At 36.5% G+C, this 19,089-nt stretch overlaps 3 protein-coding genes across 4 annotated transcripts; all 3 read left to right on the forward strand.

Annotated features, from left to right (window-relative positions):
- The first annotated feature begins 6,626 nt into the window (after positions 1-6,626).
- LOC140814993 (ATP synthase gamma chain, chloroplastic-like) lies at positions 6,627-8,265 on the forward strand. The gene has a single exon (XM_073174088.1). The coding sequence runs from the start codon at positions 6,886-6,888 to the stop codon at positions 8,020-8,022; it is 1,137 nt and encodes a 378-aa protein (XP_073030189.1). The 5' UTR covers positions 6,627-6,885; the 3' UTR covers positions 8,023-8,265.
- Positions 8,266-10,755: 2,490 nt separating this feature from the next.
- Positions 10,756-11,307, forward strand: LOC140815687 (protein S40-6-like). Its single transcript, XM_073174756.1, has one exon. It carries the CDS (start codon positions 10,756-10,758, stop codon positions 11,305-11,307), a length of 552 nt encoding a protein of 183 aa, XP_073030857.1.
- A 3,003-nt stretch (positions 11,308-14,310) lies between these two features.
- On the forward strand, positions 14,311-18,826 carry LOC140813851 (probable beta-1,3-galactosyltransferase 2). Of its 2 annotated transcripts, none has more exons than XM_073172621.1 (11): positions 14,311-15,026; positions 15,651-15,747; positions 15,878-15,939; positions 16,029-16,240; positions 16,326-16,389; positions 16,859-16,931; positions 17,083-17,203; positions 17,757-17,844; positions 17,949-18,074; positions 18,151-18,260; positions 18,340-18,826. In XM_073172621.1, exons 1-11 carry the CDS (start codon positions 14,914-14,916, stop codon positions 18,486-18,488), a joined length of 1,215 nt encoding a protein of 404 aa, XP_073028722.1. In that variant the 5' UTR covers positions 14,311-14,913; the 3' UTR covers positions 18,489-18,826. The 2 variants fall into 2 exon arrangements, with proteins under 2 accessions (XP_073028722.1, XP_073028721.1); XM_073172620.1 differs by having other exon boundaries at positions 14,312-15,026; positions 15,875-15,939.
- Positions 18,827-19,089: the final 263 nt, after the last annotated feature.

Consider the following 19,089-nt stretch of genomic DNA (forward strand, 5'->3'; position numbering starts at 1 on the left):
AAATCTTATCATTCACATCAAGCCATAGTCGTGCACCATTTCATTTAGAAACAAATTATACATCTTTATATAAATCAACCATTTTGTTTTATTCTCCACGGTTCTTTTGTTTTAAAAACAAAAATTAAAAATTCTCCATTAATCTCTACCACGCCACAACTAAAATAAGATAAAATTTATGTGAGACAGTTTCTCGGATAGTATTTTATGAGACGGATCTCTTATTTGGGTCATCTATGAAAAAAAATATTATTTTTTATGCTAAGAGTATTACTTTTTATTATGAATATCGATAGGATTGACCCGTCACACATTTAAAGATTTGTGAGAGTGTATCACAAGAGAGATACTCTTAAAATAAATATAAGACAATCATATACATCGAATCCGCAAAACAAGGTGCCAAAGCCTGGAATGCTGCTGTCTATCTGTGGGCTGCTGACGAGAAAATAAGCAGGTAGCTTAACAACTCGCAGAATGGGATGTGACATTCTGTATATTATTATTGCCTTGTTGGCACGTGATTTGGTTTTTGTGTTGGTAATTAATGTGCAGCATCCAAAGTTTTTCCCCTCATCGAAATGGAGAAGGCTTCACAATCTTCATGTAAACTATTTTTATTGGAACATCAACACTTCTATGTATTTCAAGAATTCTATGCACCTGATGGTTTTAACTTAATGATTGTAATGATTCGGTATTAAGATATCAGATTCTAGAAAGAAAGGACCGCACTTGTTTTCTTTAAATGGGTTTTTCGTAGTTTCAGAAAAATTGTATAAATTGTTCAACTAGAATATTAATGAAATTAAACAATATAAGTGATGATACCCCTGTAAGAGCTCGGGTCATGAATGACCCGGAATATCAAATGGATTCCCAAATCCGAGTGAGTCTACAGATAGATTCTTCTGGAGCCGGGCAGGTGAAGGCACATGCTCTACTCTCCGGGCAGTCATAGGTCCGGGCTCTTGTAATCTCCCTAGAACTTTCTACCCGGGCCACCTCGATATAAGCACCGCACTCGAGTATACTAGCAGAATAGAGTGTGGGTGACTGCCCTATCTCTAACACCAGGCAGATGGGTTGACAAAATCAGATAGACGGGATGTGACTAGTATATGAATTGACGTATCAGGATATAGGGTACAGTCAGCCGCCCTACTATAATTAGTAGGTAGCACGAAGAACGAGGTCATCATTACTTCTTCTACTATAAATATCAGGTTCTCTCTTTACATTTACATTCATTCATTCACACCAATATCACAGCCATCACTTGGCTACATTGGTTTTATTGCTTGAGTACCCTGCTGACTTAAGCATCGGAGTGGTCACGCCGGACACCCCTCCGGCGCCCATTCACGAGTTCATCTCCTTGTCTGCAGGTCACAGTGGAAGCTATAGCTCACAGATCCATCTATTGTGCTCATTTTCCTGAACAACATTATTGATTCGATCCGGTGGAGCAACCGACCCAGCTCACCCATTTCACTAGGATCGCATCATTGGCGCCGTCTGTGGGAACTTGAGCTCAAGACGTAGATATGGTTTATATTCAAAAGTAAGTCCGAACTTGCTCGGCATCTCAGTAAGCCCAACTCTGCTTGGCAAACATACAAGTCCGACCAGCTCGGCACTCAAATCTTATATTTGGATTTTATATGGGCTCGAAGCTCAGCAGCTATCTCAGATTGGCTTGGAAGAACATTTGCTATGCACTCAGTAGTATACAGCTATATTAGTCACCTAATTTAGCTCAACCAGAGAAGTTGCACTCTAACGAAAATGAATTCGGATTCAGTATTTCCAGGTTAGTGATTTGGTTTTTAATAAAACAAATATAGCAGGAGAAGCAAAATTATTTGAAGCCCGGGAGGTACGAGGCCCCGGCATATTATCTAAAGTACGGGAGATACGAGGCCCCGGCACTTTCTTCTAAGCCCGGGAGGTACGAGGCCCCGGCATATTATCTAAAGTACGGGAGATACGAGGTCCCGACACTTTCTTCTAAGCCCGAGAGATATGAGGCCCCGGCATCCTATATTAAAGTCCAGGGATCCGTACCCTGGCTCGGGGCTCCGTACCTCAACCACTTATGAAGGCCAGAGCTCCGCACCCTGATTATCTATTAAGTCCAGGGATCCGTACCCTGGCTCGGGGCTCCGTACCTACCCTGGCTCGGGGCTCCGTACCTCGATCATTTATGAAGGCCAGGGCTCCGCACCCTGATTATCTATTAAGTCCAGGGATCCGTACCCTGGCTCGGGGCTCCGTACCTCGACCATTTATGAAGGCCAGGGCTCCGCACCCTGGTTATCTATTAAGTCCAGGGATCCGTACCCTGGCTCGGGGCTCCGTACCTCGACCATTTATGAAGGCCAGGGCTCCGCACCCTGGTTATCTATTAAGTACAGGGATCCGTACCCTGGCTCGGGGCTCCGTATCTCGACCATTTATGAAGGCCAGGGCTCCGCACCCTGGTTATCTAATAAGTCCAGGGATCCGTACCCTGGCTCGGGGCTCCGTACCTCGACCATTTATGAAGGCCAGGGCTCCGCACCCTGGTTATCCATTAAGTCCAGGGATCCGTACCCTGGCTCGGGGCTCCGTACCTCGACCATTTATGAAGGCCAGGGCTTCCCATCCTGATTATCTATTAAGTCCAGGGATCTGTACCCTGGCTCGGGGCTCCGTACCTCGACCATTTATGAAGGCCAGGGCTCCGCACCCTGGTTATCTATTAAGTCCAGGGATCCGTACCCTGGCTCGGGGCTCCGTACCTCGACCATTTATGAAGGCCAGGGCTCCGCACCCTGGTTATCTATTAAGTCCAGGGATCCGTACCTTGGCTCGGGGCTCCGTACCTCGACCATTTATGAAGGCCAGGGCTCCGCACCCTGGTTATCTATTAAGTCCAGGGATCCGTACCCTGGCTCTGGGCTCCGTACCTCGACCATTCCCAAGTCCCGGGACATGCTCCCCGGCCCAAGGCTCCGTACCTTGGTTATTTATAAGTCCAGGGATCCGTACCCTGGCTCGGGGCTCCGCACCTCGACCATTCCCAAGTCCTGAGACATGCTCCCCGGCCCAAGGCTCCGCATCTTGGTTATTTAGAAGCCCAGGGTTCTCAAACCTGTCTCGGGGCCCCGCACCTCGACCATTCCTAAGTCTGGGAGATATGAGGCACCGACAATCTATTTTAAAGTCCATGAGACACGAGACTCTGGCATCTTATCTCAAGTCCATGATACACGAGACTCCGACATCTTATCTCAAGTCCATGAGACACGAGACTCCGGCATTTCATCTCATTTCTAGGAGACATGAAGCCCCCGATGCTTTTATAGAACAAGATTGATTATCTCTTTGGGAATCCAAGCATGACTGATCGGGACAGCGAGTATGACTCTAGCCCGACTATTTAAGGGATGTGTGATGATACCCCTGTAAGAGCCCGGGTCATGGATGACCCGGAATATCAAATGGATTCCCAAATCCGAGTGAGTCTATAGATGGATTCTTCTGGAGCCGGGCAGGTGAAGGCACATGCTCTACTCTCCGGGCAGTCATAGGCCCGGGCTCTTGTAATCTCCCGGGAACTTTCTACCCGGGCCACCTCGATATAAGCACCGCACTCGAGTATACTAGCAGAATAAGGTGTGGGTGACTGCCATATCTCTGACACCAGGCCGATGGGTTGACAAAATCAGATAGACGGGATGTGACTAGTATATGAATTGACGTATCAGGATATAGGGTACAGTCAGCCGCCCTACTATAATTAGTAGGTAACACGAAGAACGAGATCATCATTACTTCTTCTACTATAAATACCAGGTTTTCTCTTTACATTTACATTCATTCATTCACACCAATATCACAGCCATCACTTGGCTACATTGGTTTTATTGCTTAAGTACCCTGCTGACTTAAGCATCGGAGTGGTCACGCCGGACACCCCTCCGGCGCCCATTCACGAGTTCATCTCCTTGTCTGCAGGTCACAGTGGAAGCTATAGCTCACAGATCCATCTATTGTGCTCATTTTCCTGAACAACATTATTGATTCGATCCGGTGGAGCAACCGACCCAGCTCACCCATTTCACTAGGATCGCATCAATAAGCAATCTCATACACATTATCAAATAATGTTTTTTGATAAGAGTAGATTTCTTGTGAGACGGTCTCGCGAATCTTTACGTGTGAGACGGGTCAACCCTACCGATATTCATAATAAAAAGTTATACTTTTAGCATAAAAAGTAATATTTTTTCATAGATTACCCAAATAATATATTTGTCTCACAAAATAAAACCCGTGAGACCGTCTCACACAAGTTTTTGCCTTTTGATAATTAAACTTTGAAATTCGTGTTCAATTGATATTACATAAGAATCGATCTCAACAAAATTCTTTTAGCTTCTATTTTCCTCCCATCGATGTTGGAAATATTGATTACAAGAATAATAAATGAGAAATTGCATTTGTTGGAAATTCAAAATGCTTGATAATAAAATCCAAAGTTTTTTAAACATATTTACAGAATATTCAAAAGATTAATTGTAGTGTTTTTCTTGCACAACCAATACATTGTAACTCATAATCCGTTGGCATAATATTTAAAATCTATTTTTCATTAAAAACCCCATTTAACTAAAAATATATCAAATCAATATCTTTCCAAAATATTTCTAAATATTTGATCTTATATTAATATTCTTTATGAATATGAACAAATCTTTTCTCTTTTATCAATATTTCTTTATAAATATTGATATAGTTAAACATAAATCTATATCTTTCGAGAATACATGTAGATCTTAGATCTCATATAAGATCTTAACCATAAATCTCCTTGAATTCTCAATTTTCGGATTTTGATCATGAATTTATTTAAATTTTCAATACATTAGATATTATATCATATCTTAATCATAAATATACCTCAATACAAAATCATTATGTGTTAATTTAGAGCCATCGACATTAATATAAAATCATTACACTTCACGGACACGTTGTATAAATAATCATAATTGTACTATTTCTGGAGCATCAACGGATATCTCATAAAATTGAGTACTGAAAGCACATTGTTCTTCATGGACATCAACAAAATGAGATGTATCTTCATTCACAATTGATTAAAAAATCGTGCTGCTAATGTCAGTGGCGGAGCCAGAAATATAGTTCTATCCGGACTAGAATTGTAAATTCTATAACCTTTTAATATTTTAAATTGATATACCAATGGTAATATCATATTAGTCCAAACTTATATAAGATTCACTTATAAATTTTTTTTAAAAATCGAGCAGGTCTCTTACCATGTGGCTCCTCTGCTGGCTAACATAGTGAAAATCATAAAAGAAAATAGAGATGAATAAAAAAATTCATAAAATCAATATTTACGTAATTTTTATTCAACTCAATCACCCTCTTTATAGAAGAAAATTATAACATACAATTTTACATATATTATCTTGTCATATTGATCACAAATATAACAAATTTAAGCAAATAAGAATAGACAAAAACTTGTGTGAGACGGTCTTACGAGTCGTATTTGTAAGACGGATCTCTTGTTTGAGTCACCCATGAAAAAATTACTTTTTATGCTAAGAATATTATTTTTTTTATTGTGAATATAAGTAGGGTTGACATGTCTCACAGATTATGATCCGTGAGACGGTCTCACATGAGACCCACTCACAAGAATAATCATTACAATAAGAATACATTTATGATAGACACAACAATATTATTTATTATAAATAATTATAATAACAAATTAAAATGCTTATTAAATTTATTGTTTGACTGCTTGGGCTTGCATAGCATAAGAATCCACACTCTTTTGATGGTCAAAACTGCTTACCACAAGTAAAAAGAGAATTGGGCTCAGTTGGTTTTTCTTAATTTCACCCTTTAGGCCTTTAACTTGAGCCCAGAGTTCAGTTCATGATCAAACACCGACAAACGTGGCAAGGGTCGGATATTCACAAGATCCGACTCGCAAGAGCGTCGAGGGAAGGCCAAAACGTAGGAAATTGAAAAGAGGAGAATTGGCAAAACTTTCGTGGGTCATTCATTATAAAAGATTTTACCGTCGGCGAAGGCGGTGACGGCGAGAATATACCTTGCCCTTGTATTGTGGTGAGCATGAAGTACTTATTGTACATTATTGCATTCTCCTATGTTTTGAAACTTTCTGTGTACAATTTAAAGTTGAAGTATAAAGATCTTGAAAATTCAAAATAATTAGTTGCTCAATAAATATTATTATAATTGTTATTATTATACATTATTTTATTTATTATTATAATTATTATAACATTAAAAGTATCTAAAATAACAATAATATTTATATATTATATTATATTATATTATATTATTATTATTATTATTATTATTATTATCATCATCATCATCATCATCATCATCATCATCACATTATTCTCTCTTATTATCAAACATGCATTGAGTACTTTTTTTATATTATTTTATAGGTACTCCTTTTTTATTGTTTTTATTTGGAAATTATGATAATAGAAAAAAGAAAATCATTTTTATGCAATTATATTTCTCCTACAAAATTTATTAATATATTTATTTTGAATTTAATGTATATTTTGTAGAGAAACGGAGCCCCGATTTTGTAGGTTCCGCTTATTTCTTAACCTCCGTCAACCTACAACGCTCCGACAAGCGATCGTGCCGCCAGAAAGAGTTTGCTGTCTTCGGAAGAAAACCTACAAAACAACGGGCTACACCGATTTTCGTGCTCGTTCTATGACGTTCAGATCCTTTGAAGCCAGAAAAATTTCCTTAAACCCGAAAAACCCAATGAACTGATTTGAAAGAAGTCGAAAGGGAAATACCATGTTCAGTTCCAGCTTATCTACGATGATCATCTCTGAACTTTCATTCCACAGCTTCGCTTCGATCTCTTTCCAGTCGCAGCTTAGCCCATTTCCTGTTGTTGATCCCACACCATCTTCAAGGTTTAATTTTTGTCAGTTCCAAAGACTTCCCTCTGTTCGAAATGGACTTCGTGAACTTCGAGAGAGAATTGAAACGGTTAAAAACACGCAGAAACTTACCGAAGCAATGAAACTAGTGGCTGCAGCCAAGGTCCGGAAAGCACAAGAAGCAGTCATTAACAGCCGACCCTTTTCTGAAACCCTTGTAGAAGTTCTGTACGACTTAAACCAGCAGTGTCAATTAGATGATGTGGAAATTCCCCTAACAGTAATCAGGCCCGTGAAGAAAGTTGCTCTCGTTGTTATAACTGGTGATAGAGGCCTTTGCGGAGGTTTTAACAATGCGATATTGAGAAAGGTAGATGCCCGTATCTCAGAATTAAAGAATCTAGGGTTGGATCACACTTTGATTAGTGTAGGTCTAAAAGGCAATGCACATTTTAGTAGAAGGCCAGATGTGAATGTGGATAGATTTATTCGAGGGGAAAGCTTTCCTACATCAAAAGAAGCTCAAGTGATTGCTGATGTTGTATTTTCTCTGTTTTTGAGCGATGAGGTTGATAAAGTGGAGCTTTTGTACACAAAGTTTGTGTCTTTGATTAAGTCTGATCCTGTGATTCATACATTGCTTCCTTTGTCTGCGAAAGGTGAAGCTTGTGATGTCAATGGGAAAAGTGTTGATGCTAGTGAAGACGAGTTCTTTAGATTGACTACTGAAGGGGGGAAGTTGACTTTGGAGAGGGATCATACTTTGGGTATGCAACGGGTAAAAATGTTACCAAATTACACATTTGAACAGGACCCAGCACATATTCTTGATGCATTGATGCCCCTTTATTTGAACAGTCAGATATTGAGGGCTTTGCAAGAATCATATGCTAGTGAACTAACTGCTAGAATGAATGCAATGAGTAGTGCGACTGATAATGCGATGAAGCTGAAGAAGTCTCTTTCAGTTGCATATAATCGAGAAAGGCAAGCGAAGATCACAGGCGAAATTTTGGAGATTGTTGCTGGAGCTGAGGCCTTTATGTAGTTGCAAATGAGTTGGACAACTGAAGTCCTAATTGTTTTCTTCTCTTTGCATTTTATTATATCCTTTTCAAACTCCTTGGACTTACCTTGACAGGAGATATTACATTGTTCACATGAAAATGTGTCACGTAGAGGTCATTGCTAGGATTTGTTTAGGTAAATGTGGTTGATTTATTTAGTTTCTCCGAGAGAAGGTCGCCTGCGATGGATCTTTTCGAAAAGAATTTGTGCTTATCCTATTGCATCTATGTCAGCATCCTTGTTTTTATTGGCACAACTTCGTTCTCATGTCCCTTTTATTTGGCCTCTGTCCTTTTATCAACTATTTGTCAAGTCTCAAAGCAGATAAGATGTGTCCTGTAGTATTATAGAAGTGTGGAAACTAGAATACTTCCCTTTTTTGTTTCTTGAGAAGACCTTGAGAGATTTTCATTGATAGCAGAGAAATATATCCTTTCGGCCGAACTGATTATGTTTAAGCATTGTGTGTCGTTTGCCGAATGGCTCGATGTGCTGCTTATAGTTAATTTGTTGTTATAAGATTATTGCATTTCTTCCACTCGTGATTTTTATTAATATCCTCAATCCAAGGTCTCTGAATTACCTATATTGTTGTTTCTTTCAAGTGGTGGTTGTTCGAATAGGTTAACTAGGTAAAGGAAGTTTTTCTTAGATTGATTATCAATACTGCAAAAAATAGCTGCAACTGTTTACCGTTTCCGTTCCTCAGGTTCATTGTAAAATCATGACATTAATAATGGGATTCGGATGGGAGTATTGGAGCAAATTAGTCTTGATGCAAACTGATTTTGATATTAATTTCGACATAGTCGAGGGATTTGTTAGGAACATGTATCTCTGATGTTCATCGATCATCATGGATGCTCGATTTTATGGGTAAATTCTTGTGGGATTTCTAGAATACGATGTTGAAATTCTTGTGCTGTATGTGGGAAAGATGGTGTATAAAACTCCACCATGCCTCCAGAAAACGACTTCTTTCTTTCTTTCTTTCTTTTTTTTTAGTTTTTGAATTGTTTCCCAAGACAAGTAAAAATGTAAAACCTGCGCACAAATTATCCTTTTGATTTCAACAAAGATTCTCGATGGCTGTACGATTGGCAGCTGCCACTTTCTTTTTACTATTTCGTGTCGACTCGATATAAAGAATTTTTTTATAAAAAAATACAAAAGGAAGATTCCTATACTAAATTTCTAGTAAACCGAGGGTTGAAAATGGCGTCAATAAAATTCGTATCTGTCTCAACTTTTAGCGCCAGATTCACTGCATGGCGGCGACCGGGGACCCTCTAATTCATATGGCTGTTGGCTTATTTTGTAAGATAATGATGTTCTATGAACAAATTAAATCGGTTTATCAACTCTTGTAATCTAATTCAATTGGAACCAGCTGTTAATTTTTTTTACCCTTTTGCTTCGTTAAATTAAATGGTAATTTCTTTGGTGTAGTTATTGTGTTATGCCGGTTGCATTTACTGGTTCAAATGATTTTTTTTATTTATATTTTCTAATATTTTGGTAAAAATTAGTATATATATGTTTATTAGGAAAAAAAAGAGGTTAAAATATTAAAATCATGTGGGAACTGATAGAGACTCTTCATTTGAACGTGCCCATCATGATATTTGCGTAAGATGTCATAATCGATCACTATTTCCTTGCATCAAAACTGTTGACACATCTTTTTTGTGGTTTAAGTTCAAGAAAATATTAATTAACCCACCATCCGACCAATAGTCAAATAAGATTTTGAGGCTTTTCTTGAATTAAAGACGCAGAATTTCAAATCATTTGATTTTCGTAGATGAATAAAATTTCATGAATTTCAAATATATTTTGTGTTAAATTACATAATTTCAATAATAACCACGATGGATTTTAAATACATAAATCAATCAATACAAACATGGTATGAGTTAATTCCGATTTTTCAGTGACATTTCATTTATATTTGGGAAAAACGAATGCATGAACCTACCGCAAAGCAAGCAACGTAAGACCTTCTGTATTAGTTACTAATTGATCAGCAAAGGGAATGGATTAAGCTAGTTTTTTTACGAAGATTTATCGTGTCTTGATAAGGCGAGTTGGGAAGTGTCCAAATACATCGTCTGCTACACGTGGCTCTAACTCAGCATCGCATGCATTGGTTTCGACATTCTGTTGATCGCTTAGAATAGATTAATTGTCACAATCCCATGAAGAAAAAGTGGACAAAGGAAACAACCTCGAAAGGCATAAACTCCACTGTGAGATTTTGAGTGGGAAAAAATAAAACAAAAGTGATATATAAATCTCCCATTTGACCTTTCCACAAAGAGAAGAAAGAGTTGTAAATTTAGACCAATTAAATGTTAAGGAAATGGCTTTATATTGCCTCCCCCTTGTCTATCATTCATTTCCAATTTAAAACACAAGCTTAGCTCGATCCTGTGACCAGCGCCTATATTGTAAATAACAAAGCCTTCAATATTCTATACCCTCTAAATATTCATTGAATCAAATTGCTTAAGAATATGGGGGTGATACTTGAAGCTGCATAATTTTTCAAGACACTGCGCTGAGGAAAGCAGTGCCTGGAAAATTGTGTCGAAAAAAAGTAAGTTTTTTCTAGCTTCTTATTCCGTATTGTGTAGAATCTTGATTTCTACTAGGAATTGCAGAATCTTGGATCTTTTTAACCGAGTTTTTGTGTGTATATGTATTTCCAGGAATGGAGAACAAGTACGGTTTATACAGCCCTGGAAGCAGCGGGTGGACATCGTTGAGAAACGAAGAATTCCAGGAGGAGGATGTGTGGGAAGCTTTCCAGGAAATACATGATTCCATTTCCAGGGAGAAGACCGCTTACATGTCCAAGGGTCTCCAATACCCAGCCAGGGCAATACCGAATCCCAACAGATATTCTTATTCCAGCGAACCCGAAATCATTCAACGTCGCTCAACACCTTTGAGCATACCCATCTGTTCAGAAACCTACAAAAATTCTCGTTTTTGGCTGGATGCAGATTCCAACGTGGAAGAGAATAATCGTGGATTTGCAAGAAACAGGTGGAACAGCGACATTGAAGAAGAAGATTATGATGATGGTGAAATCGAAGAGAGTACCGTCATGATTCCTCCTCATGTATGGATTGCCCAAAAAATACGGCCGTCATCTTCTGTGTGTGAAGGTGCCGGAAGGACACTGAAAGGCAGAGATTTACTCAGTGTGAGAAACGCAGTTTTGTCCAAAACTGGATTTCTCGAATCAAAATCAAACTGAACTCTGTTTCTTCAGAAAAATTGTAAATATTACGCTCAAAGTATTAAAAACTGTAAATTTTTACGTTAAAAAATTATATGTTTGTATATTACGGCTCATAATGGATACGATAATGGTTGACTTTTTTTTTCTGGTCTCCGCTCAATGATAATGTTACAGCTGTTTTTGGCAAATTCCATGTATTTTCTGCTCTTCTTCGCCTTGCCGCGTTTGCCCATTCAATCTACATTATTATCAACACATATGGGAAATTTCCTCTATGTTTTCTTTCTTTCTTGAAAATTTGAACAGTATTTCCTCAACATAATTGAATTAAAATGTCGGATTTCTCGATCAAACTATCCGGTCACAAGATCACTTAAAAAAGTACAATATCGATTTGTTACTAAAAAATCTTCTCCGAACTTTTGAATTGTCGAAACAAGAACTTTATGTAAGAGTTGATTATGGAATATTAGATAGAATTATTATGGTTAAACACGCAAAAGTGGATTTATTTTAGCTTTTTTTATCACTAGATATTGACATATTGTGCACATCCAATTAATCAATATGTGGAATGGATAAAATATGGAAAACAAGTATGGCGTCATATTAAAATTTTTAAGTATAAAGTTTCGTACAATAATATTATTGTTGGAATCTTATTGGTGTTTTATTGTTAATGTTTTTCTAGAGATCGACAATGTGAATAAAGAAATGGAATAGGATGTAACCACATGAATTCCATATTGTTAACATCACAAGGACAATATTGGATCATTGGACCAGGGTGGCTTGATTTCGTTGGACTCGAAAACGGACTAGGGTGGCTTGATTTCGATGGACTTGTTGAGATAAACTTCAATATCTTCGTCAATGGATGTCCTGTCGGATTGGCTTTTTGGGCAACAGCCACAACAGTAGGCACGCAACGCAAGCGTCAATGTGATCTCCCCGAAGTCAAGTTATCTGTAAATGTGTACTGGATAAATTTTTCGGACTTAATACACTAACATGTAATCCACGTCAACCAATTAAACTACATTAGATAAGTTTTGTATGACCGATTCGTCTAAAAAAGTGTTGGTCGAAAATAAAACATGTGATCAATTAATTACAAGTACATCTATTTTACTAACTCAAACACTCGAGCCATTATTATTTTATTTCTGATAGAACGACTGAGAGTAGTAAGTCAAGGAGCTATGTCTTGATCAGGCCGACCCAAACTAAATAGCATTTGATTTGAAGAGTTCGATAGTGAATACAAGTGAAAATGACAGGTAAGATCGAGTGAATTTTGCCTTCACATGGTGGGCGTTTATTGAGGTGCGTCACGACCATACATTAGTTAATGATCAATCAATCCAAAGATCACGACTATGTTATATCGACCAATGACGGGATATTTTTATTTTTTTTTGATATCTCATATATTTAGACACGTAAAATGAGTCGATTCGATCTATATTTAATTTAAAAATAGATGATCTCATGTATTTTAGATATGTGAGACGAGTCGATTCGATTCATATTTATTTTAAAAATACCATTTTGAACATAAAAATAATCTATTTTTATGAAGATATATATTACAAAAGTGATTTATAACATCTTTGTGATAATTATAGTTGATCTCTCTCTCGGAAAACAATTACAAACTGCCTAAAAAATGTACAAAGATAAAAGAATTTTTTATGAAACCCAAACCGTTTCAACAAAAACACAATTATTTATTTAGAATAAGTGTTTTCAATAATTTTTTTTTTTTTTTACGTGTAACCAATCTGTCGGTGTAATAAAGGTACGAGTACTTGCTACCAATGCATTAATTGAGTTTGCGTTGAGCCGAGGGTTGTCAATCATGTGGAGACATATGTGCTTAAAATTACATGTAAAGATATTCTCCCAAAAAAAAAATTTAAAAAAAAGTAAAATATACCTTTTATTAAATTCATATATAATTCTGAAATTCTAATAAATGATATCGATAAAAAAATAATATTTCATAAAATATATTATTCGACCATATATTTAAAACAATACTATAAAATAGAAAGTGAGATCGAAATTTTGAACCGATCGTGTGGTAAGCTGTCGACCCATTTCAACCATAATTTGCAGCTGCTTGCTTCTAAGAGAAAACTACTCGTCACCTACTGCTCCATTCCAGGAAAATAATTGGAAGAATGCAACATTTTATTAAATCGTGGGCTTTAATTATATATAAATCATTGAATGGACAAAAAAAAATGTAATCGACCAGTAAGGGACAATTTAATTACTTTTACGTTTTCCCGATTAATATTATTTATTATAATAATAAATAATTAACATAAGAAAAAAGAAAAAGAAAAATGGCAAATGTTCTTAAAGTTGGCTATGACCTGTAGAAAAACTTCGATAATTCTGAAGAGAGACAATCACCATGTTCGTTACACGTGCACCATGTGTATGACTAATTATTATTTGTTGACGGGCCTGTCGATTCCTTCTGATATCAGGGATCTGAGATATGGTCGAATGTAATAAACAATTCGTCGATTTTTTTTTTGTGTTCAGTCTTTGAGTACTTTTTTAGTATTACATCTTTACATGAAGTGTACCACATTTTGTATGATATAGTACCACAATTTTGTGGGTAAGAAGTGAACCAAAGAGATGTTTTGATTGAGGATTTTTCACCAACTCTTCCTTTTCAGAGCACCAAAGAGTGGAAATATGATTCAGATAGGCCTGTCTTACAATATAAACATATGAAACGTATCACAACAGACCAACTTTTCTGGAAAAAAAAACACTAACATGTTGGTTTGTCTATTTCTTTTTTATTTCTAACTTACACTGCTCTATATTTTAAGTTAGAAATAAGTAAATACTATGCAGAGATGTGGGTGAATATGTATGAATTAAATTTTTATCAAATATATATTTAATTTGTACATACAAAATAAAAATAAGGTAGTTTTATTGTCAAAGTATTAAGATTTAGAAAAAAATTCAGAATAAAATTAATAATAAAGGAACGGAACAGAGAGCAGTTGAGGTGGGCGGTGGGTCTATTCTTGCCTTGGCAGATTGAATACACACCTTCAGTCTGCTTATTCGCCTTCTTCAATTCTTCATCTATATTCCGTTTTAGATACCTTCCCCCGATGAAATTAAGCATCACGGATTGAATAACCCACCTCTACATAAATTCAGGTTGAGAAAAAATTGTACTACCCACTTTGGAGATAATTAATACAAGCTCTAAGAAGTCCCATTGACTTGCCAAAAAGAGAATCACTGGAAATCTTCTAGCATTATTTATTTTTTTTAGCCTTTTCTCTCTTTATTTCTTTTTTTCTTCTTGATCTCTCCAATCTTGTTTTGAAGTTTGCTTAAGAAATCGCACGCTGTTTTGCGTGTGACAGTTGTGTAACTTTTTGTTGTTTTAGTTTTTTTTTTTTGGGTGTCCTGATCCTTGTGTTCTTGAATTGGGTTACTGTAAATCGGTAGCTATCAAGCGAAAGATATCAGCTTTTGATCCTTTTTATTTAGTCGATTCTTTAAGTTTCGTGAACTTTGATATGGGGTGTGCTTTATTTGAGCAACTGGGAGTTTAAAGTGAAGAATAGAATAATGTCTTGGAAGAGCAGAGGGGTGGAGTCAACTTCCAAGAATGTGGTTCACAGAAAACTCACAATATTCCTTTGTATTGGATGCTTCTGTGCTGGGATGCTCTTCACCGATAGGTTTGATATTTTCAATTTCGATTAAACTTGCTAGATGGAGCTATTCCATATGCAATTCATTTTTAACCTGTATAATATGGAGTCTGATGACTAAAGATTTTGGTTAGTGATGGGAAATTTGGAATCATGATAGCCTATGACTATCAATTTAGGTAGTTGGTCGTAGACTTGTTGGTGTGGTTTCTAAAAAGTTGAATATATTGTAATCCAATTATTAACAAAAAAATCCACATAAAGCTGCTTATCATTTCCTGGAGCCAAAAGTTAAAAGTCGGGATTTTAGTGGCCTTCTATTTCACTTATATTTTTTTGTCTACCTTATCTAGGACGTTTAGGTACCTTACAGGCGATTTGGCTTGTTATAGATGTTTATTACCATTAATGGGAAGATATAGTTTGAGTGGGAGAAATATCTTTGCGAGGATTGCTCAAGATTTAGCATGTGAGAAAATATTACATTAAGCTGAAACCGACACTTCTAACTTAAACTCGGAAACTATTATGCAAAATCTGTTTATTTACTTGTTATTGAAACAGCCTCTATTAGTTTGTTCCACACGTTCCTTTTGCTGGGTAGGACTTCCTATGGATGTAGCTTGCTTGATTTAAATTTACTGGTGACAGAAAGTGGGCAGATCCCGAAGCTAAAGACAAATCACGGTTGACTGGGGCAGGAGAAGAGAAACTCAGTTTAGTTGCAGATGGTTGTGATCCAACTGTTGTGAGTACTCACGTAGTAACTATTTGAACTTTACTCTCATTCTAAAGGGATTTGCTTAAGTCCGAGTGTCTCTATACTAGTTGAAAAATTCATTACTCTGTATTGCTAATCATTTTTTATTTATCAGAAGGATGTAAAGGGTGAGTCCAAGTCTATATCAAGTGAAGTTTCAAAGTCTCAGCATGCAATTGAGTAAGCTCCATGGACCTTGAATAATTTATAATTTTTAATGTTTATCAGTGACATAAATTGCATCACTTAAGCTCAATTACAATGTGCAGAACCTTAGATAAAACAATTTCAAATTTGGAGATGGAATTAGCCGCAGCCAGGGCTGTACAGGATTCCTTACTCAGTGGTTCTCCCATCTCCGAAGACTTGAAGATGCCCGAATTAACCAAAAAAAGAAAATACTTGATGGTGGTGGGCATAAATACTGCCTTTAGCAGTAGAAAGAGGAGAGACTCAGTGCGTGCTACTTGGATGCTAGAAGGTGATTGAAATTGAGATAATTTGATTTGATTATCAGTGCTCGCTGTTTAGTTTACATGATCTCATTCTTCTTCATATAAATTCAGGTGATAAACGCAAAAGGCTTGAGGAAGAAAAGGGCATCATCATTCGATTTGTGATTGGTCACAGGTGGGAAATAGTTATATTTGTTGATGTTAAACAATTTTGAGCGACTGTTATACTGTTATCCTTGCTCATTTGAAATTTATTTCAATTGCTCTCTTTATGCTGGACAATAATTTTCAGCTAATCAATTACATGAGAATAGTAGAATACCATTTGCACTTGATTTTTTGTTAAAAATTAGTTGTCTTGGATTTTCTTTTATTCCTGCTTCCCTTGTGTGTTTTATAGCAGTGTAGGGCTGCTTCTATTTCGTTCAATTGGTATCTCATGTAACTATTGGTGAAACATAATTGAAGTATCATGGAATGTCTCTGAACGAACTTAATCTTAGTTTTCAAACTTTGTGATGATTATATATTCTTCTGATACTTTCTCACCACCTTACTATTATTCATTTTTTCAATCACAAAGAACTTGAATGAGAATGATTATTATGTTGTTGCCCATTTTCATTGCATCCCTTGGTCACTAGCGCAACGTCAGGAGGTATCCTCGATAGAGCTATCGAAGCAGAAGATAAGAAACATGGAGACTTGTTGAGACTGGTGCGTTTGCTTATTTTTTAGTATAGCTTGCTTATTATTATTTTTTGGGCCTTCTACTTCCGTAATGGGGGGGCAACTCATGTCTATACCTACTTCTTTTGCTATTCAATAGCTATTTTAAGTTATACAATGTCGTTAAATGGTTGACTAGGAACATGTAGAGGGGTACCTTGAACTATCAGCCAAGACTAAGACTTATTTTACCACTGCTGTTGCACTCTGGGATGCAGATTTTTATGTCAAAGTTGATGATGATGTTCATGTAAATATAGGTAAGCATTGAAAATCTCCCTCTGAAAGTTTGCATGTACATGTACAAGATATATATGACAGTATGTGTTCATGGCTTGTGAGTGTATATAAATTATGAATAACCAATGAAGATGGGATGTGCTATAGAAAGCAGCAATTGTGAGCTCCCCTCTTGAATCAAGGAATCGAGTATTAGTATATAATTTCTGCTGCTGGAAAGGCTCAGTTTGGACCATCCCAAATATTTATTTTGATTTATAATTTTTTTCCTTGAAGTACAAGTATTTATTACAATGTTGTTAACAGTAAACTTCCACTTTATGTACAAGGTAAGGAGGGTTGGAGTTTTAGGACCTGGGATTATAGTTTTCGCAACACTAAGCTTTTAAGTATTTATATTGTGTGTTGTGTCAATTTTTTCAATCTTGCAAAAGCAAACATGGTGGGGGTTTAGTGAGCAAGCATTTAAAACAAATGCTAGCAAAATTTAATCGGAGCTTCTTTCTTTCTTTCTTGTGTTTTTTTTTTTGGCAATGCTACCACACGTTTTGATGTTCGGAACACAATATGTAGCAACTTTAGGAGCAACTCTAGCTAGGCATCGTTCCAAACCAAGGGTGTATATTGGATGCATGAAATCTGGTCCCGTCTTGGCTCAAAAGTAAGTAAGAGTATCATTAGAGTATATATCCGCTGATGAATTGACGTGATGGATTTCCTGTTTCTGGACCTTACATGCCCTTGGCCGTGGCATTTCCTTGGCAGGGGTGTGAGATATCATGAACCCGAGTATTGGAAATTTGGTGAGCAAGGAAACAAATATTTTCGTCACGCTACAGGGCAATTATATGCCATTTCTAAAGATTTGGCTACCTACATATCAATAAATCAGTGAGTGTTGGCTTGTTTCTTGTTATCTTCACATCTTCAAATCTGTGGAATTTTTTTCTGAGTTTCACTTTTGTAGGCATGTATTGCACAAATACGCGAATGAGGATGTGTCGTTAGGAGCTTGGTTCATTGGATTGGATGTGGAGCACATAGATGACCGAAGATTATGTTGCGGAACACCACCTGGTAACATATATCCTAGCCTTAAAATATGCACTTGAATGAAATGGTTAAATATGTTGATTTATATCACATATATCCACAGATTGTGAGTGGAAGGCCCAAGCAGGCAACATCTGTGTTGCTTCGTTCGACTGGAGCTGCAGCGGAATTTGCAATTCGGCTGATAGGATTAAAGAGGTGCACCGAAGATGTGGAGAAGGCGATAATGCTCTTTGGAGCGCGGTTTTCTAACATATATCGGCTCAATGCAAAGCAAAGTTTTCTTCTGATGCAATCGTCCCATCTCAGGACAACGCTAAAAAATCCAAGAATTTGCACTTGTTTTATATTCTTGTAATATATTATAGGTGAAATAAAGACAAAAGAGCTACCATAGATATTTGCTCCATTTTTGCCTGGAGATCGATGGCGCAGGCCATATTACTGCATATTTAGGCCTACTGGTGTAGTTCATAGTATTAATTATCTATTCTTTATCCAGCATCCGTACCCTTTTTTCTTCGCAATGCACAAATTTCATTTGTATAAACTTATTATTATAACCAATAAATATAAATTAGAATTATTTATTAATATCTCTATCGATGCTATCTTATATATTTGATAAAAATATAAAAAAATCACTCATAGAATTATATCTTATATTATAATTTAGCATACATGAAATATTTATAAAAATATATAGAATATTTCAATCGAAGGACATTATAGTCAAAGAAAATTTTAATTCTAATGTCTATCGCCAAAAACTTGTTCATATATAAAAATTCGTGAGATTGTCTCACAAAAAACTATTGGATCTATATTTATCCTTGGCCGAACATGTGAATAA

This window comes from Primulina eburnea, chromosome 15 (genome assembly GCF_022965805.1).
Source record: "Primulina eburnea isolate SZY01 chromosome 15, ASM2296580v1, whole genome shotgun sequence".
Classification (NCBI taxonomy): domain Eukaryota; kingdom Viridiplantae; phylum Streptophyta; class Magnoliopsida; order Lamiales; family Gesneriaceae; genus Primulina; species Primulina eburnea.